Source organism: Camelus dromedarius, chromosome 2 (assembly GCF_036321535.1).
Source record: "Camelus dromedarius isolate mCamDro1 chromosome 2, mCamDro1.pat, whole genome shotgun sequence".
Lineage (NCBI taxonomy): Eukaryota > Metazoa > Chordata > Mammalia > Artiodactyla > Camelidae > Camelus > Camelus dromedarius.
The window spans coordinates 51,492,679-51,518,586 of NC_087437.1; the positions used below are offsets into that span (position 1 = coordinate 51,492,679).

The 25,908-nt window shown below is 49.2% G+C and overlaps 2 protein-coding genes across 6 annotated transcripts in view; both read left to right on the forward strand.

Moving 5' to 3' along the window:
• Nucleotides 1-11,778, forward strand: part of ECE2 (endothelin converting enzyme 2) — a 30,140-nt gene extending 18,362 nt beyond the window's left edge. Inside the window, exons 6-20 of one of the 5 annotated variants that reach the window (XM_010976196.3) lie at nt 54-178; nt 295-441; nt 596-661; nt 4,174-4,362; nt 5,053-5,195; nt 5,579-5,693; nt 7,072-7,182; nt 8,058-8,156; nt 8,261-8,338; nt 8,886-8,989; nt 9,178-9,288; nt 9,406-9,473; nt 9,663-9,853; nt 9,963-10,058; nt 10,738-11,778. In XM_010976196.3, coding sequence (XP_010974498.1) covers nt 54-178; nt 295-441; nt 596-661; nt 4,174-4,362; nt 5,053-5,195; nt 5,579-5,693; nt 7,072-7,182; nt 8,058-8,156; nt 8,261-8,338; nt 8,886-8,989; nt 9,178-9,288; nt 9,406-9,473; nt 9,663-9,853; nt 9,963-10,058; nt 10,738-10,914 — 1,820 coding nt within the window. In that variant the 3' untranslated portion in view covers nt 10,915-11,778. The remainder of the gene's footprint in view (nt 1-53; nt 179-294; nt 442-595; nt 662-4,173; nt 4,363-5,052; nt 5,196-5,578; nt 5,694-7,071; nt 7,183-8,057; nt 8,157-8,260; nt 8,339-8,885; nt 8,990-9,177; nt 9,289-9,405; nt 9,474-9,662; nt 9,854-9,962; nt 10,059-10,737) is intronic. The other 4 variants (XM_031452365.2, XM_031452369.2, XM_031452382.2 and 1 more) reach the window with 4 other exon arrangements.
• A 5,465-nt stretch (nt 11,779-17,243) lies between these two features.
• Nucleotides 17,244-25,812, forward strand: PSMD2 (proteasome 26S subunit ubiquitin receptor, non-ATPase 2). Its single transcript, XM_010976192.3, has 21 exons — nt 17,244-17,439; nt 17,887-17,943; nt 18,320-18,484; nt 19,265-19,386; nt 19,553-19,777; nt 20,076-20,234; nt 20,392-20,536; nt 20,719-20,779; nt 21,033-21,179; nt 21,353-21,459; nt 21,668-21,795; nt 22,007-22,094; nt 22,820-22,982; nt 23,102-23,203; nt 23,382-23,527; nt 23,773-23,856; nt 24,092-24,260; nt 24,353-24,447; nt 24,654-24,780; nt 25,203-25,321; nt 25,471-25,812. Exons 1-21 carry the CDS (start codon nt 17,305-17,307, stop codon nt 25,651-25,653), a joined length of 2,727 nt encoding a protein of 908 aa, XP_010974494.1. The 5' UTR covers nt 17,244-17,304; the 3' UTR covers nt 25,654-25,812.
• The last annotated feature ends 96 nt before the right edge of the window (nt 25,813-25,908 follow it).

Genomic DNA, 25,908 nt, shown 5'->3' on the forward strand with positions numbered 1-25,908 from the left:
CCCCTCTCAGCAGTTAGCATAGTTTCCACCCAGACCTGTGTTCTACCCCACAGAAAACACCACCTTCAACTCCAGCAGCGAAGCTGAGCGGAAGACGCAGCGCTTCTACCTCTCCTGCCTACAGGTGGAGCGCATCGAGGAGCTGGGAGCCCAGCCTCTTCGAGACCTCATTGACAAGGTAGGGCCCCTGGGTGGACTGGGAGGGGAGTGAGCAGGATAAGCCTTGGGAGAGGATGTGGCCCCAGAAAGTTTTGGGGATTCCTTGCCATAGATGCTGCTGTGGTCTCTACTCAGATCGGTGGTTGGAATATTACGGGGCCCTGGAACCGGGACAACTTCATGGAAGTGCTGAAGGCAGTAGCAGGGACCTACAGGGCCACTCCCTTCTTCACTGTCTACATCAGTGCCGACTCTAAGAGTTCCAACAGCAACGTTATCCAGGTACCAGGCTGCGGAAGAGTGAGATGGGACTTAGGACTGTTTGCTGAGATCCGACTCCCCTCCCCTGTGATGGGCTGGCTGGAGTGACCCACTCTTGCACAAGAATGCAGGTTCTGGGCAGGGGGAGGGCTCACACCTTACCTTGCTATTGTAGGTGGACCAGTCTGGGCTCTTTCTACCCTCTCGAGATTACTACCTAAACAGGACCGCCAATGAGAAAGTAAGGAGCATTCTCAGAATACCCACCCTGACCCCCTGTTGAGCTGGGATGATTCCTGTTTACCTTTTCCTTCGCCCAGGGTCAGAGTTGGGAAGGGGAGCCTATCCTGTTGCCTAGTAAGCCGGCTACCCTTCCTTCCAACTACCCTTCCTTCTTTTTGTCTCTTCATTCTCCCCTCCCTGCGTTCTTCCATCCTTCCTTCCTTTCTGTCTTCCTCTTCCCTTCTTTCCTTCCTTCTTTTCTCTTACTCTCCCAGGAAAACATTTTATAGGCGCCTACTGTGAGGTGTACATTTCAGAGCCACTGTCACAAGAAGCTTTCAGTACAGATGGGTTCGTGGACTTAGATAGCTGAGAACAAGGCTCAAAGGGGGGCCCTAGGGCTCAGGAGAGGCTCAGAAAGCCAGAGAAGTTTTCCTAAGGAGACTGCATTTGAGCTGGGTCCTGTAGAACATATAGGATGTGGGTGAGGGCGTGCTCAGAGTTTAAACAAAAGTGTTGAAGAAGGAAAAGCTAAGGTGTATTTGGACCACGGAAAGAGGTCCAGTTTGGCAAAATGTAGAGCTCAAAGCAGATGAGAGGCTGGAAAGGTGGATATGGACCAGTTATGAAGGGGACCTGCAATGCCACACTGAGTGTACTGGGTAGGCCTCAGAGAACCATTGCCTGCTCCGGAGCAGAGGGTGGGTGACCTAGTAAGCAGTGCTCTGGGAAGGCAGTTTGGCTGGGTGTGAAAAGTAGATGCAAAAGAGGCAGCCTGGAGATCAATTGAGTCTCTGCAGCACTCCAGGCTCTGTGTCTGTGAGGACCCAAATAGGGGAAGTGGCAGAGGGAATGTCAGGAAGGGGAGGATGCAGGAGACAGAATCAAGTCTGAATCATGAACTGTTGGTGACTGGATGTTAGAAGAGAAGATTAGAAAGAGGAAGAAGTAAAGACAGTCGAGGCTGTGCACCTGAGTGTTGGTGGGATGGAGGGATCCTTAGAGAATCAGGGGTGCCTGGATGGAGAACCAGGTTAGAGCACATTGGGAAAGAGGGGACAGTATGATATCATAGGAAAAGGGCAGACTTTGGAGTCAGACCTTGATTTTAGCCCCAGCTCTGCAACTTGGTACAAGCTAATTGAGCTCTTTGAAGCTGTTTCTTCCTCTGAAAAATGGAGATCGTGGCATCTACCCACTGTGGTGCTTGGGGGGCAGGGAGAGGATACAAGTTTATGCTTCTGCATGTGGCAGACACTCAGGGAGTGGGAGCTGCTCATTTCAGATGTGTGAGTGTGAGGGACCTGGACACCATCTCTGTGGAGAGGTCCGTAGGCAGCTGTGAAAGCTGTGTGGAGTCCGGGAGACAGCATGGCCGGGAGGGAACGAAAGGCTTGAGGGACATCTCCTTGAAAACTTAGACAAAGGTTTGGGAGAAGTGAGAGAAAGGGCAAGACTGGAGAAGGGGAAGAAGGAGATCCTTGGATTTCAAGGGCAGAGAGAAGAAGAGGGACACCTGTGGAGAAGGACAACCAGAAGTGGCGTTTGTCTCTCTCCCATTCGCTCCCAAACACCTACTGAACATCCCTCAGCCAGACCCTCCCCTTGCATGTGGTGAACATTGCCACACAGTGGGGGAGACGGCATGAAATGGCTCAGTGCACAGCTCTCCTGTGTGCGGTTGTTGGAACTGTCGTAGAGGAGAAGCGTGGCATTCTGAGAGTGCGGCAGCAGGGAGCCAGCCTGGTCCTAGGGTGAAGGTGGGCTGTGGGGAAGGGAGAGGGTTCTAGACAAAGGGAACAGCTTATGCCAAGGCTCTGAGGTGGGAAGGGGGTGTGACTCATTGACAGACCGGGAAGAGTGGGCCCAAGTCTTTGTGGATAGGTATGCAGTGTCACATTATACATAAACACTGTGGGTCAAGTTTAGCATTTATCCCAAAAGAGATGGAAAGGAAAACTCAAAAGTGGGGAGTGGTGTGAACAGATGTGTGGTTTTGTAATCACCTGAGACAGAGGAGGAGAGAATTTTGAGAATTCAGGAGAGAACCACATGGTTCGGCCCTCAGGAAAGGGCAGGAGAAGCCTTGATTGGGCCCTCAGTGTGCCGCTGGCTGTCCTGGGCAGGAAATCTCCTGTGCCAGCATCTAAGGGAAGCTGCACGGTGAAAGGTTCAGCTGGGATAAAAACTGAGGAGCAAAGCAGGGTTCAGGAAAGTCTCAAAAGTAAATCTTAAGCTGAAGGGAGGGAGGGAGAGAAAGGGGTAAGTGAGTTGGGGGATGGGAGGCAGGATCATTTGTTGAACCAACCATCCTTCTTAGGAGCTAGGGTGACTGAAATTGACACTCAAACCTCTTTCTCTCACATTAGCAGCAAGGAGGAGGGGAGGTGGGTGAAAGGAGAGATTTTGAAGTGCAGATAATGGATATTAAAGGATCTGAAACTTCTCAGTAGAGTGGAAGAGGAGAAGCCCTTTAGCAATGAAAGGAGCCCAGGGCAGGGCTTCAGGGCGAGTGAGGAGTGGTCACAGGGAAGGGGCCACAGGGAGTTGGTGCCGAGCAGAGATGAGGGTCTGTTCACAGGTTTTCATCCATCAGTCGACACATATTTATTGAGCACCTACTATGTGCCAGATGCTGTGCTCAAGCCAGAGACCTCAGTGGAGAACAGAGCAAACAGCCCCGGCTCCCATGCCACTCTAGTGCCAGCAGGGAGTGAGGCGACATGAGTTTGTTCTGGGCCCAGGTAGTGCTTGGCCTGTGGCCCTGGATTCTCCCATCTGCTGGTTTGTGGTATAAGTCAAATCGTGGAACCTTGCCAAGCTTGTTTCCTTATCTGTAAAATGGAACTGAACTAATACCCACTTTATGGAGTTGCTGTGAGGCAAGGTGGGGGTGGGAGGAGAGAGACATTATATGTAAAGCCCCAGCAGAGAATTTGATACGTGTGTATACATGTGGTCACTACATATTTCTTTTCTGTGCTTTTCTTCTCCTTGGAGACCAGAGGGGAAGGCAGCAAGTTTTGAGGCCTGGCAGGATGAGAGGTGGAAGGAAATTGAAGCCACTGTAGACCAAATTCCCCATGGGGTCTACTCAGCTGTTAAGTGACGGCATGTGGTCACTGAAGGGCTGGGAAAATAGAATAGCTTTAGGAACTGGGAAGGCAGAGCAGTATGGGAAGCAGGTCCATTCACTGGACAAATATTTATAGGGTTCCTGTTCTACAGTAGGCAGTGTTCCAGGCCCTTGGGATATAGTGGTGAATGAGCCGCTGTGACTCGGAACAGTGCTTTCCTGGAACTTACCTTTTCTTTGGGGAAACAGATAATGAACAAGTGCATAAACAAATAAACAAGATCCTAGTAGGTGGTGATAAACAGTATGATAGAAATGATGAGGGGCATCCAAGAAAACTTCGGTGGGGAAGGTCCCCAGAAGAGATGGTGAGCAGAGGTGCTAGCCAGAACAGTCCTCTCAGCCTTGGGCAGGACTTGTTTCTGGGCTGTGAGGATGACTCGGATCCTTGACAGGTGCTCACCGCCTACTTGGACTACATGGAGGAGCTGGGGATGCTGCTGGGCGGACAGCCAGCCTCTACGCGGGAGCAGATGCGGCAGGTGCTGGAGCTGGAGATACAACTGGCCAACATCACAGTGCCCCAGGACCAGCGGCGGGACGAGGAGAAGATCTACCACAAGATGAGCATCATGGAGCTGCAGGTGGGGCGGGCAGGGAATAGAGCCAGCTGGGAGGGGCCAGCCCCTGGCACAGGCTGCCCGGCTTCCCTTCATGCCATCTTCTGGAGGCAGCCAGTTCTTTCCTCATTTCCTTGCTTTTTCTGAGCTTCCCAGCTGCACTGTTGCTATCCTGGAAGGAAAAATGGTGTCCATTTTAGGACACCTCCCACTAGGCCATCCCTTGGTCCCTTTCATGTTGCATGGGGACACATAGAGGGATTATGTTAAATCTATGACAGCTTGTATAAGATGTTGATAAAACAATCAGAAGAGAAATCTCCTCAAGGATCCTTACTGTGCCAGGCATCAACCTCTTAGTCGCTGGATTATGGAGAAATGGGGTGAGGGAGGTTCTGGAGGAGAGGCCAGGTATGTAGGGACCCTGGATGGAAGCAAGGGAGTATCAACTGTTTAGAAAATATTTGAATGTCTGCATCCCAGCTATCACACCATACACAGTGGCTTTCCTTCCAGTGGTATAATAAGTGATTTGAGTTCCCAGGTTGAGAAGCACATAAGCCTGAGAACGAATTTATTATAGGAAGGGGGCCACCAAGCAGCTAGTAGCTGTTGCCATGGCAATGGAAAGGGCTCCCAGCTCCAGCACATCAGTGGAGGAGGGGTCTGCTGGAAGCCAAGCAGGCAAGCAGGCTTGAGATTTTTTGCTCACAGGCCCTGGCGCCCTCCATGGACTGGCTGGAGTTCCTGTCTTTCTTGCTGTCACCGCTGGAGCTGGGTGATTCTGAGCCCGTGGTGGTGTATGGGACAGATTATTTGCAGCAGGTGTCAGAGCTCATCAATCGCACAGAGCCAAGGTGGGGAACCCAAGGTGTCGGGGGTAGGGCTCAGGCCTCGGTGCAGGTCCCAGGCGGGGGCTGGGCATAGGGGACTGGCACAGCCCACACAGAGCAGCATTTGACAAGGCCCCGGGCCTTCCAAATATCAAAACAGAAAGTCTGTAGGCTGTTGCCCTAGGCCAGGGCTTCGGGGGCCCACCTGTGATCTCTGTTTCCACACCTTGCTCCAACCTGACTTCTTCAGGCAGGTGTGTGGTCCCAGGGTGAGAGAGAGGGATTTTGGGACAGCTCCCACATATGCCTCTCAGAACTCCTGCTGTCTGCACGTTAGTGGAGCTGGTTTGGAGTGGAAATGGTACCTCACCTGCCTTTTCCTTATGTTCTGGCTACCTGCATGCCAGTGTCCTGAACAATTACCTGATCTGGAACCTGGTGCAGAAGACAACTTCAAGCCTGGACCGCCGCTTTGAGTCTGCACAAGAGAAGCTGCTAGAGATCCTCTATGGCACCAAGAAGGTGGGCTTTCTGATTCTGCTCCCACTTTCCAATTCAGTCAAACTGATGCCTCACACCTACTGTGTTTCAGACACTATTTGCCTCATGATGTAGCATGGGGCACGGGATTAGGAATCAAGCTCACTTGGGTTCCAATCCCATCTCATCCATTTTTTGGCCTATGGGACCTTGAGTGTATCGCCAGCCTTTCTGACTTCCCATTTCCTGGCCTGTGAAACAAGAATTTCTTGCAGGGTTGTGGTGAGGACTGAGTTCATGTAAGTGAAGCACCTACCCCATGCATGGTATATGTAGGCACTCAGCTTTGATGATGATGGTGAAGAAGAAGATGAGTAAGTGCAGTTCTTAGTTTCAAGATGCCCTGTTAAGTGGGGGAAGTGGACATGTACACAAACATTATATTTTGGGGTGATAAGTGCTCACATTGAATAAAAGACCTTCTTCATGCTATAGGACAGAGGTGGGGACAGCACATTTTACCTGGCATGTGGGGGGTCATTAGAAAAGCTTCTCTGAGGAGGTGACATTTGAAGAATGAGTTTACCAAGGAAGCCAGGGAGAAGGTGTTCCAGGCCGAAGGAACAGGATGTGCAGATTCCCAGAGGCTAGAAGGAGCATGGTGGGTTTGCATGTGTTCTGGTATGAGTTTGAGGACAGGGCAGCCAAGAGGCTGAGGGTGGTTGAAGTGGGCCTGGGGCAATCCATGAGTGGGGCATTCAATCCTTGAATGCTGTGGTTAGGAGCCTGGCCTTGATCCTTTCAGGGATAGGGAACCTGGGATGGTTTTAAACAGGAGAGTAACCTGGTAAGATTTATGTATTAGATCATCTTTCTGCAGCTAAATAGAAGACAGAGGGAGGGACAGGGGAAGGGCATGAGAATGGAGTCAGAGTGTCTGGTTAGGGGGTCACTGCAGTCTTCAGGCGAGAGATGATAGTGTTATAGAGCAGAGAAGTGACAGTAGGGTAGATGGAGGAGAGATTAAGAAGCAGAGGTAGGAGAATCTGGTGATAGATTGAATGTAGGGATAGGGAGATGGAGGAAGTTGGTGACTCTGTTTTCTGGTGTTGGGGACTGACTGGATGTAAGACTGAGATGTGCATCTGAGCAAAGAAATGTCTGGACCCCGGTGGGCCTCTATAAACATAAGAGGAGGAGAGGGCTGTGAATTGAGTGGGCAGCACCCATGTTCCTCTTGAGGTTTCACTGCTCTGTGATACTGCCCTTTGTTTTCCCTGGAGCCCGAGGGAGAGATGGCACCCCAGACCCAGGCCTTCACGGTGCAGAGCTGAGAGGGGCTGGCCCCAGACACAAAGAAAGGCCCTCAGACTAGAGGGCAGAGCCATCTCTGGGAGGCCTGGCTCTTTACCCCTTACAGTCCTGCACGCCGAGGTGGCAGACCTGCATCTCCAACACGGATGACGCCCTCGGCTTCGCTCTGGGCTCCCTCTTTGTGAAGGCCACATTCGACCGGCAGAGCAAGGAAATTGTGAGTCTTCAAGGGGTCCTTCAAGGCCTTTCAAACCCCACCCCTTCTTTTAGTTAAGATTCACTGTTTATATTTGCATGTTCATACAGGGAAAAGAACTGGACAGAAATTTATCAACAAATTAACAGTGATTCCTTTGGATGGTTAGGGTTATTATGAGGGATTTTTTTTCCTTTAAAGTTTTCTATATTTTCCAAGTTTTCTACAATGAGTTTATATTACCTATATAATTAGAAAAATAATATTTATTCATTTGGAGATAATAACGTATGGGCTTAAAGTATTACCAATAAGGATATAAATGGTAGTATTGTTTACAATAGGGGAAAATAAAACAGGGGACTGGAAAAACATTGTGGTTAGGATGAATTATGGGGCAGCCTTAAAACTGATGATTGTTAAGTGAAAAAAAAGTAGGTTACAAAATATATATATGTTGCACAAATAATTTCGTATTATATATGATTATCTCAGCAGAGAAGGATACTAGAAGTGGATGATAAAAATGTTAAAAGGAGTTATCTCTGAGGGATAGGATTTTAAGTGGTTTATTTTCTTCAACTCTTAATTTTCCAAATTTTCTTTTATTAATGCTTTCCTTTTATAATCAGATAAAAATCAACATACTATATTGTTACAATGTTAATTCACTTAACTTATTGTCAGTGTTTTGATTAATTAGAAAAAAAGCCACCACAGCCCCAGTACCTTCACAAATCAAGTTTCCTTCTCATCCTCCCCAGATGCTCAGCCTTTCAAGAGTCTGGGTACTCCCACATACTCCCATGGAAGAACGGGGTGGGACCCTAGGGTGGATGGGGAGAAAGGATGCATTAATGCTAGTGGGAGGAAGACTTGTGCCCCCTCACTCCCAGGCAGAGGGGATGATCAGCGAGATCCGGACTGCCTTTGAGGAGGCCCTGGGACACCTGGTTTGGATGGATGAGAAGACCCGCCAGGCAGCCAAGGAGAAAGTGAGTGGTGGCCAGAGTTGGGGCGCCATCTTGAGGTGAGGATGGAGAATACAGTTTGGGGGGGGGGAGCCTGGGGAGGGAAACCCTTAACCTGGTCTCTTTAGGCAGATGCCATCTATGACATGATTGGTTTCCCGGACTTCATCCTGGATCCCAAAGAGCTGGATGATGTTTATGATGGGGTGAGTACCCCTGCTTACCAGTACTGAACCTCAGCCCTGGTGGGGGCACGGGGCTCAGTAATCAGGACTCAAGCACTGGGAGGCAAGGATGTGCTTGTTGGTTTCCTTTCAGAGGCAAGTGCAGGCAACTGGCATTGCTTAAGTGCTGGCTGTGTGCCAGGCTGCAGGCCGGACAGTAGTAGAATGCAATGTTCACAAGCAGGGATTTGCAGTCAAACCTGGGTCAAATCCTGTTTCTACCTAAACTGTGACCTTGGTTATATAACCTCTCTGGGACTCAGTTTCTTCATCTGTAAAGTGGGGTCCTATTAGCACCTATCTAATCAGGTTGTTGTGAGAATAAAAGGAGACCATATATAAAAAAATAAAGCAGCTGCAATACAAGTGCCCTTTCAATACTGGCAATTATTATTTATTAGATTGTCACTCCTCTTTAATAGCTGAAGAAACTAAGGCTCAGAAAGGTGCTAATTAGTAGCCAAACTGGGACTGTTGACTTCTCCAAAGTGTTATCTCACTTGCTTTCTGCTTCTCACCACTCCCATAGTATGAAGTCTCTGAAGATTCCTTCTTCCAGAACATGTTAAATTTGTACAACTTCTCTGCTAAGGTGATGGCTGACCAGCTCCGCAAGCCCCCTAGCCGGGACCAGTAAGAAAAGGGGACACAGACACTTGGGGCAGCAGGAGAAGTGAGGGAGGTTTCCAAGGCTGGGGGAGGGGTAGTGGCAAGACTGATCCCAAACAAGGCCAAGGTTCTTGCAGGATGTAGACTGGGGCTGCTGGGCTGGGAGGGGCATCAGAAGACTCAGGCTTTCCCTCACTTTCTACCTCTCACAGGTGGAGCATGACCCCCCAGACAGTGAATGCCTACTACCTTCCAACCAAGAATGAAATCGTCTTCCCTGCCGGCATCCTGCAGGCTCCCTTCTATGCCCGCAACCACCCCAAGTGTGTCTGAGGCAGGAGGCACTGGGTGCTGCGGCCTGGGCCTGTGGATGAGCTGGGCTGAAGGTGGGATCTAGACATCCCTCCACCATGTCCTCACTCGCATTCCTCCCCTACCAGGGCCCTGAACTTTGGTGGCATCGGTGTGGTGATGGGCCATGAGTTGACACATGCCTTTGATGACCAAGGTAGAGGTCCATGCAGTTGTCTCCTCCAGCCTAGAATTCCCAGTGGCTCCTGCAAAACCGTGGGATGTTGGGAGCAGGCCCCAGGGATCTGGGGGTCTGTGGCCTTAGGCTCATGGGAAGGGAGGAGGACTCATGCCCCCAAGGGTTGAGCTCTGGTCTCAGTGGGATGCAAAGGTTAGTTCTCCTCAGGGCGAGAGTATGACAAGGAAGGGAACCTGCGGCCATGGTGGCAGAATGAATCACTGGCAGCCTTCCGGAATCACACGGCCTGCATGGAGGAGCAGTACAGCCAGTACCAGGTCAACGGGGAGAAGCTCAACGGCCGCCAGACCCTGGGGGAGAACATTGCTGACAACGGGGGGCTTAAGGCTGCCTACAACGTGAGTGACCCTCCAGGGGCTGAGGCTTACCCACCCTTGGGGGGCAGGGCTCTGCGTGGAGGTAGGGGGCAGGCCCCGATAGACTTGACACCCCTGTTCCCGAATCCAGGCTTACAAAGCATGGCTGAGAAAGCATGGGGAGGAGCAGCAGCTGCCAGCAGTGGGTCTCACCAACCACCAGCTCTTCTTTGTGGGATTTGCCCAGGTATTGCCCTCCTGGGAGGCCAGGGATCTGCCCTTCTCCTGCTTGCTCCTGGGCATGTCATTAGAAGTCTGGGGCATGCAGAAAAGGGACTGGGAAATGGAACTGAAGTTGGAGTGTGGAAGGTGGTCTGGGAAGGCCTCGTGGTCAGAGCCTCTCGATGGGGCCCGAGGAGGGAGAAGGCTTCAGGAGGCTTTTGCAGATGTCAGAGGGCAGGGTGCCCTGCCTGAGGGGGGAGGAGGGAGAAGGATTGATCCTTATGATGCTCCTGTGAGGTGGCTGTGGAGGAGGAAGCTCGGGGACAGAGTGGCTCGTCCAGAGCTACCCAGGAATAAAGTAAGTGGCAGACTCAGCAGGGTCTCCTCCAGGTACTTCGCACTACAGCAGGCATCCTCTGCAGGCTGGGCTTCTTCCCCTCAGACACATCCATCCTGGGCAACCCAGTATCCAGGGTACCTTTGAAAGGCCTTCAAGGAATTTGGGAGGAGGGCACATTCCTCTGCCTTGGTGCTGATAGCAAGGCGTTGGGGCTGGCTAAGCCCTGTCCTGTGTCCCTGAGGCCTCCAGAGCTGAGGGGCTGGGACATGGTAGTGGGTGTCCCAGGGATGGCTCTGCTGCAGCTGAGTCTGTGGCCCTGCCCGAACTAGACACCACATGTCCCCATGTCTGTCCTGGCCTGCAGGTGTGGTGTTCGGTCCGTACACCCGAGAGCTCTCACGAGGGGCTGGTGACCGACCCCCACAGCCCTGCCCGCTTCCGCGTGCTGGGCACTCTCTCCAACTCCCGTGACTTCCTACGGCACTTCGGCTGCCCTGTCGGCTCCCCCATGAACTCAGGGCAGCTGTGTGAGGTGTGGTAGACCTGGGTCAGGGGAGAAATGGCCCGCTGTTGCCAGGGCCTGGGGCAGCTCACCCTTCAAGGCTGTTTGCTCTGGGGTTTGGAGAAGGCAAATGCCAGCTAGGCTGGGTCTGGCCCCTCTATACCACAGATGACATGAGTCCTGGTCCCTTTTTGACCACCACATCGTGCCTCTGTTTTGGGGGTGCCCCTGCCTCCAGCAGAGCCCCCACCATTCACTGTGACATTCTTCCGTGTCACCCTGCCTGGAGGAGGCTGGGATGGGGTGGGGGGGCACCGGCTCCCACAGGAAGGAGTCCACCTCTTCTGGTCCCAAGCTCACTGGGCTTGGGTGACCATGGGGCCTGCTATGCCTGCCGCCCTCTGACGACGCAGGGCCTGGCTGGTGTGCCCCGAGGCTCATTCAGTGCTCTCTCCAGAATAGACTGAGCTCCTTTCAGTCCTGCCCTCAGGGGCTGCCCCCACCCCATGTTCCTCGTGCTGCTGCTCCTAATACTGCTGCCATCCCTCGCTGATAGACCAGCTGTGCTCAGCTCTTAGTGGAAGCCTGAGGGCCTTTATGAGCCTCCCTGCTGCCTCCCGGGTCCCCTGGGCTCAGAGAAGTGTACATGTGTAGGGGATGCTAGTTCCTGTGTCCTGGGGTACAAGTCTTAGGGGGGGGTGACTGATTCTCCCTGGACCAAGCAGAAAAGCAGATAGAGCAGGGAGAGGGAAGGATAGAGTTTATTTTTACAGGAAACAGGGTGGGGAGGGAGTGACCCTGGCCCTGTAGGACCCTGTGCCAATAAATAGACATGCATCAGTCAGCCTGTCTCTTCCTTTGGTCCTGTTTTCATTTACTCATTCCACCAATATTTACTGAGCACCTACTGTATGCCAGGTACTCTTCTAGACACTCACTTACTCGCTTACCAGACACTGGGGTCTGAAATTTGAAGCCCCAAGAAGACAGAAAGAGAGGCAGGATGTAGGAATAGAATGAAGTTGAGTCTGCCTGGGTGGAGTACATGCTCTGCTTACTGGTAGCCCATGTCCCCATCGCCAGCTGTCCTACAGCTGGAAGCATTTACCACAGCCCTCCACTGGTGCGTGCAGCTGGGCCTGACACTGAGTCTGGGTAACTGCTTGGCCAGGGTTGGCTTGGAAGATGGGTGGTCCTTACCCTGCAGTGGAGGGAAGACCTGGTAAGATAACACTTCACTCTCTGGAGCTCAGAGCACCACCCTCTCCTTGTGGCTGAGGGGACATGCGTTTCTTCATGTCCTCTAAGGCTAGTGCTCCTGAGACCCACTCATTCCCACCTACACACGCTCATTGAGGCCTACCAAGTGCCAGGCACAGAGATTCCAGGTACAGCTGCCGCCCTCCAGAAAGAGGGAGGGAGAAGGAGCATCTAGTGAATACCTCTTGTGTTCCAGGCACCTCTGCTAGGCGGCTCATTTCTTTAGTCACTCATTCGTTTATTTATTTATACATTCATAGATGATTTTTTAAAGTGTATGGATTACCAATAATGTGCCAGGCACTGGTGATGCAAGATGAATAAGATGGTTCCTTCCCTCCGGTGACCCTTCTTCTGTTGGCACTTTCACCTTCGTGAGCTCATCTGACCCTCACAGCAACATATTTTATAAGTGCTCCAGTTTCCATTTTACAGATCTCACCCTAATCACTTCTCTGTAGTCAGAGACCTGGATTGAAATTGAAGCTCTGATAGCTGTAAGAGCTTGAGCCTGTTCCCTAACCTCTTAATGCCTCAGTTTCCTTATCTGTAAAATGAGAACCAGAGAAAAACAGTGGAAAAGATCTCAATCTCAATTCTCTTAAAAACAGTGTTCCCCAAGGTGTAAGTAGGAGTGGTTGTATTTCGTTTGGAAGGGTAAGAGGGAAGCTCTGGAAGTGATTGCTGCTGGGGTCCCTGGTCACTGGTCCCTGGGTGATGGTACCAGCATATATCCCACAGTCTGAATCCTGCCCCAGCATCAGACTGTCCCCATAAAGAGCTCTATGTGGGTCTCTATCAAGTTACTTGGAAGTGCGGCTGCTCACCAAGGGAAGGAAATTGCTGGCTACTCAGAGCAAAGTGGCCTTGGGAACTCCAAGACCAAGGGGAAGCATGGCTTGAGTCTCTGCTCTGAGAGCACAAGTCTAGGAGGGACAGCAAAATGTATCGGAGAGAGGAGGGCAGTCACGTCTGGAAACAAGGTTCTGGCTGCAACTCTGCCAGCCCCTAACTGTGTGACACCAGGCACGGCTTATTCCCTCCTCAGATCTCAGTAACCTTAGCAGTCTGTAAAATAAGTGCGTTGGATGAGATGATCTCTGAGGACGAGATCAACTTTAATTTAAGAAGTGACTTCAAAGGCTAAGCAAGTTCTGGAACCCAAATAAATATTAAGAAATGGCTTGTGAAGTTTGAGTGTTGCCCAGAGAATGAGCTTTATAATGTCAGTGTAATGATAGAGGAGAGAGGCTTGGCATCATAAAGTCTTGCCCTTCCCCTGACACCTGACTTCAGAGGCCATCTTAGGATACTGACTAGCTGGCCACTGTGACATTAAAACCCCATTTTTGCAAAAGGTCAAAGTGTCAAATGATGATGATGATGGTGATGTTGATGATGATAAGCAACCCTCATTTACCAAGTCCCTTTTTTGCTCAACCCTGTGCTTAAGCACTTTAAGAACATCATCTCATTAAATTCCTGTAACAATTTGTAAGGAGGGCCTTATCATTGTATCTATTTTACAACTGAAGAAACTAAGGAAAAAGATGACACAACTTCCAGTGTCAGCTAAGACAGATTACATTAAAGTCAAATTTGGAACTCAGATGCTTTTAATCACCACCATTTAGTCTTCTAAGTCATGACAGAGTTTTGACTTAAGCATATATATATGTCTTCTGGGCAATTTCATTGTGCTTCCAAGTGAGGCCATCACCAGCAGGTGCATTTCTATGCCACCCAGCTCACCTGGGTCACCTGGGCCACCTGGGCCAGGTACATGTGGCAGCCAGGCAGCTGCAGAAAACCTAAGCACATTTTGAGCTGAAATTAAGCCAGGTAGCACTGTTTGTTGAGCACTCTGCAGGTGCTTGGTTCCAGAGGCAAGGTAAGGTGAACATCAGGTGACAGATATAACCTTCACCCTTAGTGGCCTGCCAAGCTGATAAGTATGCTGATAAGTATGCATCTGTGATATGCTTTACTTTTTTTTTTTTTTGGTGGGGATAGGTAATTAGATTTATTTACTTGTTTATTCTTAGAGGAGGTACTGGGGATTGAACCCAGAACCTCATACATGCTAAGCATGCACTCTACTACTTGAGCTATATCCTACTCTCTCTGTGATATGCTTTAGTGTGTTAGGGCAGAAAGGGGAATAAAAGATGGTGCTCCTGGGTGGACACATGAGAGCAGTTATTAGTAAGGTAGCTGAGCCACACCCTACACTGTCCCATTGGAAGTTTGACTCATTCCCATGCAGAGTAAGGTAACATGTGCCACACAGTATGGTTTCACACTTGGAAGTACTCTGGAAATGTCAAGTTGGAAGAGAGTTTCCCATAAGATAAGCACAGTTTCAGTAGATCTATCATGACTCACAAATGGAGACACCTGACAGTTTCCCAATGCTGAACTCTGGGCTGCAAAGAGAGCCCTGAGTGGGCCATTGCACACAAAGATGTTCTGAAGATAAATGCAAAGCCTTTCACTCATTCATTTATCCAACAAATATCTGTTAAGGCTTACCACAAGCCAAGCATTAGATTGGGTGCTAGGGGCCCAAAGATGAGTAAGACGCACCTGTCCTCTAAGAGCTCAGAGAAGAGGGAGGGAGAGGTATGTACCAAGCACGGTAGAAGCACAGGGAAGAAATGAGTAACTTGAAGGATAGAAGAAGAAAGGGTTCCTGCACAGGTGGTACTGAGCTGGAGTACAGAGGATGGGAGAATTTGCTAGATGAAAACAGGGAAGGGTATTCCATACAGAAGGAATAGCAATGTGAAAAGGTTTATCAGCTCGAAGGGGCAGGATATGTTCAGAGATGGTGAAATGTTTAGGCTGATCAGAAGTGGGTAGATGAAAGGGGGCATAACGAGAGGTAAGAGTCTGGAGAAGGGAAGTTGTAACAGTAGGTATGAAAAAGAAGGTATTGTAACATCTGCTTTCATTCCTGGAATTAGCAGTATGAAGGGCCACAGTGCAATCTGATTTGGAAAAATATCACACAAAGAATGTAGCAACTCAGTGGAAACAGTGCAATGCTGTATCCTGCCTGGAGCATTTCTGGTGTTACAAAAGTGATGTTTTGGGTTGAAAGAGTCTCAGATGAGTAGAGCCATCCAGCAGATGTGCAGCTCTACAGCTCAGGCCATGAATTTGGGGGAAGCACGGCTGGTTTGTGGATGCAATTTGAAGGAAGGTGGTAGGAAGGGACAGGTGATGGGCTACCCCCTGATCGGAGAGCAATTTGACTACAAGGCTGGGGATTTGGCCAAATGGTAGGAAGGAGTGCTTCTGGGAGAGCAATTTGACTGAAGTGAAGCTTGAGGCAGGATATCAATGTTATTGTGAGGCCTTGAATATACTTGCCAGACATTTGCATTTGGCCAGAGAGGCTTGGGTCTTGAGTGCTTGGAGGTGGCAAGCAAGGGACAGACAGCCCTGCAGATATGAGGTAGCTGGAAAATGACAACTGCTTCCTCTCCAGTTGCCAAGCAACTAGCTTGGCACTTATTATACATTGTCTTATTTTCATTGTCATAAAAACTTAGGAGGGAGATACTTTACTACCCACAGTTCACAGAAGAAACCAAGCTGAGAGAGGTTAGGAAGCTTGCCCAAGTATCACAGCTGGTGAAGGGCAGAATTTGGTTTTAAACACCAGATCTGTCCTCTCTAAAGTTTATGTTCTCCCACCCACCCCAACTTCTATTTTGAAACATTTTAAACCTACAAAAAAGTTGAAACATAGTACAACAAATATTTGATACTTTTCATCTGGAGTCACTGCCTGTAAATAGCCTGTGCTTTATGCCACATCACCTCATCTCTTCTAAGGTACTGGTTGGGATATGACTGAGACAAAATCTGAGATCTGACAGAAGGAAGTCATGGAAAAAGAGATTTAGAAGAAATACATCTACAGATGACTGAAGAAAGTGTGACAAAGCCAGAGATAGAATAGGCAGAACAGGTATGGACCGCCCAATTTCTGTTGGTGATGGAAATGAAAGGTCATCCTCGGAATCCAAGCACAGAGTGGAAAAGAGCAACACGTTTTAAAATGGACATCAGACCTTTACATCTATATCTCTATAAATATTTAGCCAACATTCATTCAGTGCTATCTGTGCTATGCCAGGATTTATTCCCCCCCCCAACACTTTCTGCATTCTTTATTGCCTCAGAACCCATTAAATAAGACTCCAGGCCAAATGGTGAGTGTTCTCATCATATGAAGGGGAGAAGAGTTTCTTCCTGTTTTCTCACCTTCTGGACACACATACGCATAGCCCAAACTGAAGAACTTTGAGGTTTGTCTGAAACAGTCAAGAGCTTCAGAGACTGAAAGGTCAAGATTCATATCCTGATTTTACTACTTACTATACGACTTCCTTTGTAAAATGGACACAATCCTACCAAACTCAAAAGGTTGTGTGAACAATATATACACTTTAAAATCAGTTCTGACATAAACAGTGTCGGTTACATTTCTTCTAAGTCATAAAGGGGAGAGGAAGACAAAAGACAGACTGAGGACAAAACCTTATCTTGTTCCATTTTTAACTCCAGATCTTCGCATTAGATCCACTGGCTCCGCACGTGGATTTAAGGTGGTATCCACATCCTCATGGTAATATTAGAGCACTCATCTGGCTGGGGAATGTTATGAGGTTAATATTCCACAGTGGTGTGGGGCTAGACAGATTACATAGACTTCAAACAGACGGCAATCAAGCGTCCTGGATTTCAAGAATCCGTTTGTCCGTTTGTCCCACCACACAGCCAACTGGGGTGTCACTGTGGGTAGTATTCACACTGCTATGTGGAAACCTACTGGCGGTCTCGGCTCGCAGCCGGCTCAGTATCTACAGCCGCGGGCGCACCTGAATCCCAGACCGCGTTCAGGAAACTCCAGGTCCGAGCCGGGGCGGCGCCTATGGCGCGCGGGAGGCTGGGAATTGTAGTTTTCAGACGACTTCGGAGGGCGGGATCCGAGGGCTGGGAGTCCCAGGCCGCGGGGGTGGGCGAGTCTCCGCGGCGTTTCCGGTCGCAGGCGGGCTCTCGAGAAAGAGGGGCGCCGTGGGCGACGCGCGCGAGGCCATCTGGGAAACGGGGCGGTGCGGGCGGTGCGCGCGCAGCCGGTCGGCAGTGGCGGCGGAGATGGAGGAGGGCAACCGGGACAAGGCACCTCTGCAGACCCAGCAGCCCCCAGCGACGTCCCCCGGTGGCGGGGACGAGAAGCCGAGCGGCAAGGAGCGGCGGGATGCCGGGGACAAGGACAAAGAGCAGGAGCTGGTGAGGCGCGGCCCCAGGAACCGGCGGAGGAGGCCGCAGGCTGAGTCACGACGGCTCCTCAGGCCCCGGGCCCGACTCCCAACCGCCCCACGGCGCCCCGGAGAGGGCGGATGGGGCGGCCCTCGGGGCTCCCGGCACCCCGCCTCTCTGTCCCTCATCCTCCATTCCGCTCTGTCACCTCCGCCGCTTCTACCAGTCCTCTCTACTGCCTCTTGAGGTGGGCCCGGGCGGGTCATTGTCACCCCGTTTTTTAGAACGGCGTCCAAGCAGAGCCTGACCCAGAAGCCAGGCTGCCTTCCCATCAGGGTTTCCCATTCCCGCTCTCTTCCTTTGTCCACTTGGTCCCTTCTAAGGAGGCAGGCTTACTCTCCACCTGCCCTAGGGTGAATGGGAGGAGGATGTGTTTGGGATTCCTTCTCTTGATGAGCTTCTTCCCCCAATCTCCAGTCTGAGGAGGACAAACAACTTCAGGATGAACTGGAGATGCTCGTGGAACGACTCGGGGTGAGTCACAATGTTATCATGAGCAGGTGCATATGTGGATCTTTCCTTCTTTGAATTATTTCAACTTGGTGCAACAACTCTGAGGTATAGGGAGAGATGAACTGTATTTTAGGGTCTGTGTTATGACAATGTTATCGTCAGGGTCGGGGAGTAACAAAAGATATTTGAAAGATTTTGTAGTTTTCTCTTGTAGGAGAAGCAGTTCTTGAACTCTTTAAGTGGAGTCATTTGTTTTTGTGGCAGGCAGTGTGCAGGGAGTTGGGCAATCATAGATCAATAAGGCACAGTTAACTTTCCTAGAGGAGTTGTTAAATACCTCTATTATGACTTAAGGGATGAGACTCCTTTTGTCTGAGCCCTAATGTCTCCTGATCAGGAAAAGGACACATCCCTATACCGACCAGCCTTGGAGGAACTGCGGAGGCAGATTCGTTCTTCCACAACTTCCATGACTTCAGTGCCCAAGCCTCTCAAATTTCTGCGTCCACACTATGGCAAACTGAAGGAAATCTATGAGAACATGGCCCCTGGAGAGAATAAGGTAAAACTATTTCCAAAGCTGGTGGAGGCTTAGTTTAGTAATTCCTTTTCATCTAGACCATGGGGCACATGGTGAGTCACAGGAAGACTGGTGGATCTGAGATCTGAGCTAGTTGAACAGAGCTCATCATAGTCAAAATGCTCACATAAGAACTGACACGAAGATTGTCTTCAGAAAAAACAGTATTTCTGTCATTTATGTTGCACCTTGAGATACCATTATCATGGCCTATTTATTATTAACTTACTTTTAACCTTAATTTTTGTCTGTACTTTATACACCATGTACTTTCATTTGTTTCATCTCTGAAATATAGCCCCAGTTCAGTAACTTTTCTGCCTATTGATACAATCCTAATCCAGGAAATTTCTAATTCTCATCTGAACTACTGTAGCAGCCTCCTAACTGACTCTTCCTTTTGTCTGTGACCTCCTACACAGTTTTTCATACAGCAGCCATAGTGATCTTTCTAGTGTATGAGTCTTTTCTCCTTAAAACCTTGTAAGTTTTATTATTGCAATTGGAATAAAATTCAGTCTCCATCTTTCTTCACTCTCCCCTTGTTACCACCCTTCAGCCATGTTGGTTCAAAAGGGAGACAGCAAAACTAACCTTAGGGTTATTATGAGGCTTAGTTGAGATAACATGTTTAAATTTTTAGTACCAAGGCTGGTAATGTAATTAACATTTAATTTTGGGGATAGTGACAGTGCTGTTGATTCCATAATGTAACATTAGTTTTACCCTAGATTTGACTTCAAAGGATTTGTTTCTTTATAGCGTTTTGCTGCTGACATTATCTCAGTTTTGGCCATGACCATGAGTGGGGAGCGTGAGTGCCTCAAATATCGTCTAGTGGGCTCCCAGGAGGAATTGGCATCATGGGGTCATGAGTATGTCAGGTAAGACCTTTTCTTTTTGGGAGTCTGAAGGGAGTTCTGAGGTATAGTTCTGAGTTCTTTCTTGAAGTACCAGTGCATTGAGTTTCCCAGACACTGAATTCCTTGATCCACAGGGAAGTGCTTCCCATGAATCTGTGCTCCCCTAATGGTTTGGGCCTGTCCATAGGCATCTGGCAGGAGAAGTGGCTAAGGAGTGGCAGGAGCTGGATGATGCAGAGAAGACGCAGCGGGAGCCACTGTTGACCCTGGTGAAGGAGATTGTCCCCTACAACATGGCCCACAATGCAGAGCACGAGGCCTGCGACCTACTCATGGAAATTGAGCAGGTGGATATGCTGGAAAAAGACATTGATGAGAATGCATATGCCAAGGTCTGCCTCTATCTCACCAGGTGAGTGAGCAAGGTAGGGATTGGTGGCAGGCCTACCCTCTCCAGCACTTCTTTCTCAGTTGTGCCTCCATTATTCTCCAAGAGCATCTGCTTTGAAGGTAGCAATCAAGCTGTAGTTAACTTGTTGACATCTGTGAGCTTCTTGAGGACAGAAGCATGTCTCCTTAGTAGTCCCAAGAACTAGCATAATGCCTAGTATATAGTAGGCATTCAGTATATTTGTTTTGGGTCAGTGAATTAAATGGGATAAATGAATGTCTGGGACTTTCTGATTCCTTTATTACTTTTACCTTTGTAGTTGTGTGAATTATGTACCCGAGCCTGAGAACTCCGCCTTGCTGCGTTGTGCCTTGGGTGTGTTCCGAAAGTTCAGTCGCTTCCCTGAAGCTCTAAGATTGGCACTGATGCTCAATGACATGGAGCTGGTAGAAGATATTTTTACCTCCTGCAAGGATGTGTATGTAAAGGAAGAAGTTGGCAGGGGGAGAGATAAGCTCATGGATGGGACATTTGCATGAAGTGCTGGGACTTGTAGTTTGTGGTTAGGGCTTGAAGTGTTTTTCTGTGCCCTTAGTGGATGAGGGTTGAGCAGATGTGATGACTCTCTCCCACAGGGTTGTACAGAAGCAAATGGCATTCATGCTAGGCCGGCATGGGGTGTTTTTAGAGCTGAGTGAAGATGTGGAGGAGTATGAAGACCTGACAGAGATCATGTCCAATGTACAGCTCAACAGCAACTTCTTGGCATTAGCTCGGGAGGTGAGAGATTCATTGCCCTTTTCCATCAAGGTTTTTGCTTGTGATTCTGCTTGGCATTTCACCTCCCTGACTGTGCCTCTGACTAGACTCTCCTTGGTTAGAATTGTCATTCAATGGGATAACAGAAGGGACAGCTAGGGGAGGACTGGGGGAGCAGTTGTGACCCTCTGACTTCTCTTCAGCTGGACATCATGGAGCCCAAGGTACCTGATGACATCTATAAAACCCATCTAGAGAACAACAGTGAGTAGCCATCCCCATGTGTGTGGGGATTGGAGGATTGGTAATTATGTCCCTTGTACTGAGAGTGATGGCTTGGCCCAACATGCTTGTCCTATAGAACTCAGAATTCCTACATACCTTTTCTCTAGGTCACTGTTGGGGGCATAGATAGAAGATCCTAGGGGGCCACCTCAGAATCAGAGACAAGCTGCCATGTCGTGTTCCTTTCTTGTCCTACTCTAAAGCTTTCTTTCCTCATTTCTTGCCTTTGCAGGGTTTGGGGGCAGTGGCTCTCAAGTGGACTCTGCCCGAATGAACCTGGCCTCCTCTTTTGTGAACGGCTTTGTGAATGCAGCATTTGGCCAGGACAAGCTCCTGACTGATGATGGCAACAAATGGCTTTACAAGAACAAGGACCATGGTATAATTCTGTTCCTACTTTATGTTGGTGTAGCTTTGGTCACTTGTGTTGTCCTCCTATGTTCATATGTTAACCTGACAAGGGATCCCCAGGGCTGGTCTTTGGAGAGCTCTTTATAACAGTTTTCTCAGGGCAGGGCCATTTTAAGACTGAAAGATTTTTTCTCGGTTTAGGGATGTTGAGTGCAGCTGCATCCCTTGGCATGATTCTACTGTGGGATGTGGATGGTGGCCTTACCCAGATTGACAAGTACCTGTACTCTTCTGAGGATTATATCAAGGTGGGTTTGAGCACAATCCACTAACGTGGACAACCAGTCTCCCCTGTACCTTGCCAATGTTCTAGGGCCCTCAGGGCTTCCCTTTCACTGGTAAGGTCTACCTGGTTTTAAACTCCAGTAAGGCAGTGCTGTAATGAGGCCCATGTTGCATCCTTTGTGGTGAGGAATGTAGAGTACCCTGAGTGAAGAATCTGTTTGCATTTTGCAGTCAGGAGCCCTCCTGGCCTGTGGCATCGTGAACTCTGGGGTCCGGAATGAGTGTGACCCTGCTTTGGCACTGCTCTCAGACTATGTCCTCCACAACAGCAATACCATGAGACTTGGTTCCATCTTTGGGTAAGGCTTCTTGCTTCTCCTGGTGGTGCTCAGACTGTAAGCTCTGTGAAAACAGAATTGGGCCCTTCACCTTTGTATTGCCAAAGACTACCACTGTGCCTGTTGAGTTTTGGCTCTTGGTGACTGTTGCAATGACCAAGCCTTATTTTGTTTCTTCCTTGTGTTATCCTTGGATGTGTGTCGGGGACCTGCCTCTCCCTGGCTTTTGCAGGCTTGGCTTGGCCTATGCTGGTTCCAATCGTGAAGATGTTCTAACACTGCTACTACCTGTGATGGGAGATTCCAAGTCCAGCATGGAGGTGAGTAGAGGCTCTTGGTTATTTAGGGGAGATAGGGAAGGTGCTCTTAGTCCTACCAGTCTCTGTGATAAATAGTGGGAAAAAAGTGTATGTGTGTGAGGGGAAGGTGTATCATTTCAGTAAAATTGCCTGGAATTGACTTCAGGTGATATTGAGGATAAAGAGTTAACATTTTGGTGTTGAGTTCCAGCCCTTGGTATCCATGAAGAAGTACCAGAATAGAGTGGGGAGTAACTTAACCTAGCTTGGGATGGGTAATTCTCACTCACTGTTTTAGTCATTAGCCAACTTTGAATTTTCTTACTTGTGCAGAATCATTTTAGTGATTGTTAGATATAGTATTGTGGCTAAAAGCAAAGATTTTAGTCAGAAAAACCTCAGTTCAGATTCTGCCACCTTTGCTTACAAGCAGTGTGATCTTGGACATGTAACTGAATCTCTTCAGGTATCATTTTTTTCATCAATAAAAGAGGAATAATAGCAGGACCTGCTTCATGGCGTTGTGAGGATTAAATGTTAATAATACACAAAGCGTTTGGCGTAGTGGCTGATGTGCAGTAAGTATTCAGTGAGTGGTTGCTGCTGTTGTTATTCTGATCTACCACCAGAAAGGGATTATTACCTTATGTGGTTTCAGTGAACTATGAAATTGGCTATTTTGAATCAAGATAGGTAAACAACTGTTTTAATAACTTTGCATGTGTAAATGCTTTTCCTGTTTCTAGGTGGCAGGTGTGACAGCTTTAGCATGTGGAATGATAGCAGTGGGATCCTGCAATGGCGATGTCACTTCCACTATCCTTCAGACCATCATGGAGAAGTCAGAGACTGAGCTCAAGGACACTTATGCCCGTTGGCTTCCTCTTGGACTGGGCCTCAACCACCTGGGTGAGGAGGTGTCTCTGGGCAAAAGGCTGATAGTAACTGGGTACAACAAGGAGGGTTTATGTGTCAGGCTGTGCTGGAAGGGACTATGTGTCCTCTGACCCCTTGAATCTCTCCTGTAGGGAAGGGAGAGGCCATCGAAGCCATCCTGGCTGCACTGGAGGTTGTGTCAGAGCCGTTCCGCAGTTTTGCCAACACGCTGGTGGATGTGTGTGCCTATGCAGGTCTGTCTTTGTTCTTCTCTGGTGACTCTTCACTTTTCTCTTGGACCTTTTTTCAGACAGTTTCTCCTTTCTCAGTCATTTTGATCTGCCTTCAGTTCTTTAGCTTCTGTTCCTAGAGTAAGCTTTTCCTTGGTGTCTTCTCATTTCTACCCTTCCTTGCCATTACACTCTGCCACAGGTTCTGGGAATGTGCTGAAGGTGCAGCAGCTGCTCCACATTTGCAGTGAACACTTTGACTCCAAGGAAAAGGAGGAGGACAAAGACAAGAAGGAAAAGAAGGACAAGGACAAGAAGGAAGCCCCTGCTGACATGGGAGCACATCAGGTTCTGTGGGCAGTTGGGCACAGTCCACATGAGGCTCTGAGAAAAGATAAGCGTGGGTTTGCGCTCATTTTTGAGCCCCTCTGGGTATCGCTGTGTATAGCATGAGACTGGGTTCAAAAATGGGGGATCAGGGTGTGCCTCACAGGACGGCTTTTTTTTTTTTTCTTTTCTTAGATGGGGTTTGAGTCAAGGGTGAGTTTTTAGTTCCCTGAGCTCATTGGGTTCTGCTGCCTCTTCACTTGCAGGGAGTGGCTGTGCTGGGGATCGCCCTTATTGCTATGGGGGAGGAGATTGGTGCAGAGATGGCACTACGAACCTTTGGCCACCTGGTAAGTAGGAGAAGATTGGAATTACATTGGCTTTGATACCTGAAGTTCCTCTCAGGTCCTCCTTTGATGCCCAGGAGACTTCTCTGTTGAGTTTTCTCAGTGGAGAAATGGTCTTTTTGCTGTGCTCTTTCTACAAAAATTGGTTAAGGCCCCTTTTACCTGTCAGTCAGTTCCTAAAACCAAGCTTGTTTTTGCTGCTTTCTGTAGTTTCCTTGTTACTTTCTTTTATCACCAGCTGAGATATGGGGAGCCTACACTCCGAAGGGCTGTGCCTTTAGCACTGGCTTTAATCTCTGTTTCAAATCCACGACTCAACATCCTGGATACCCTAAGCAAATTCTCTCATGATGCTGATCCAGAAGTTTCCTATAATTCCATCTTTGCCATGGGCATGGTGGGCAGTGGTGAGTACCAATCAGAAAGAGATCATAAGCACCTTGGGGGAAAGGTTGAGGCCCTTTTTTCAAGTCTCTGTAATTATGCTTAACATTTCCAGGTACCAATAATGCCCGTCTGGCTGCAATGCTGCGCCAGTTAGCCCAGTATCATGCTAAGGACCCCAACAACCTCTTCATGGTGCGCTTGGCGCAGGTAAAGAATAGAACTCTTCTCCTTAGAGCAAGTGTGCCAAGGGAGGTGTCTGTGTGATGAAAGGGAGACCCAACGCTATGTGAAGGGGACCTTGCATTCGGCCTGGAAGGGAGAATGTGAGCAAGTTGTGGGGTTTCTTTGTGGCCAGGTTATGTGAGTTTTCCTCAGGTGTGACTCCCCATCTCCACTTCTCTCTTTTTTTTCAGGGCCTAACACATTTAGGGAAGGGCACGCTCACCCTCTGCCCCTACCACAGTGACCGGCAGCTTATGAGTCAAGTGGCTGTGGCTGGGCTGCTCACTGTGCTTGTCTCTTTCCTGGATGTCCGCAACAGTGAGTTGCTGTCAGGAATTTTCTATGGTGGCACATGGTGCCCTTTCTCCACCCCTACCAGGGACACCTTGGGAACTTAGGAGCAAGACTCTGAGTTAACTCTGTACCACTCTGGGTTCCTAAGGTTCTTTGAGCCTCATAAGACTTTCATCTCCTATACTTTTGATCTGGCCCAAAGAGATTTTCTTTTGAGGATGCAAAACTGAGCCCAGTTTCTGCCCCTCAGTGACTGGGGAAAAGTGATCAAGTCTGCAGGCTGTAGGCAGAGTAAGGTGGTTGCATCTCCTGTTCGTAGTAGGGAAGGTTGTGGGTTCAGCAATGTTATTGAGGGGTTAAAGAGCCAGGGCTGGAGTGGGTCCCAGGGTTTAGGCCAGGTCTGCCCTGATGCCTCTAACTACATTTGTCCTGTATTCTTCCTTCAGTCATCCTAGGCAAGTCACACTATGTATTGTATGGACTGGTGGCTGCCATGCAGCCCCGAATGCTGGTCACATTCGATGAGGAGCTGCGGCCATTGCCAGTGTCTGTCCGTGTGGGCCAGGTGAGGGGTTGAACACAGGGGAGGGCTCAGGCTGTATTCTAGAGCTTACAGAATGCATATATCCCTGCTTCTTTGAAACTGGTATGGGCACTGGGTTGCTGCTGCACTCCTATCCAGAGTTCCTTCATCTCAGCTTTCTCACCCAACAGGCAGTGGATGTGGTGGGCCAGGCCGGCAAGCCGAAGACCATCACAGGGTTCCAGACACACACAACCCCAGTGTTGTTGGCTCACGGGGAGCGGGCAGAATTGGCCACTGAGGAGTTTCTTCCTGTCACCCCCATTCTGGAAGGTTTTGTTATCCTTCGGAAGAACCCCAACTATGACCTCTAAATGGCCACCACAGGCTCTGAGCTGTAGCTGATATGTCAGTGGGCTGTGCTTCCTGTTGCCAGGGGTGGACACTGTTCCAGACCTTTGGGGGAATTGTTACCTCCTGTTCTTTTGTTACTGACTGAGATAACTTTGTTGAATAAAGACCTTTATCCCTGAGATCTCTCTGTGTCTGTTTTCTGGGGTATTGTGGCTGGAGGCCAGACTTGGGTAGGGAGTGGATGTGAGAGGGTATTGTTTGTAGCAACTCTGAGC

Bases quoted from the DNA above. Each gene is read 5' to 3' on its own strand.
- PSMD2 (XM_010976192.3), top strand. From the start codon at position 17,305: ATGGAGGAGGGCAACCGGGACAAGGCACCTCTGCAGACCCAGCAGCCC. The intron at 19,387-19,552 runs GTAAGACCTTTT...GCCTGTCCATAG, and splicing joins TGGGGTCATGAGTATGTCAG to GCATCTGGCAGGAGAAGTGG. The intron at 21,796-22,006 runs GTAAGGCTTCTT...TGGCTTTTGCAG, and splicing joins AGACTTGGTTCCATCTTTGG to GCTTGGCTTGGCCTATGCTG.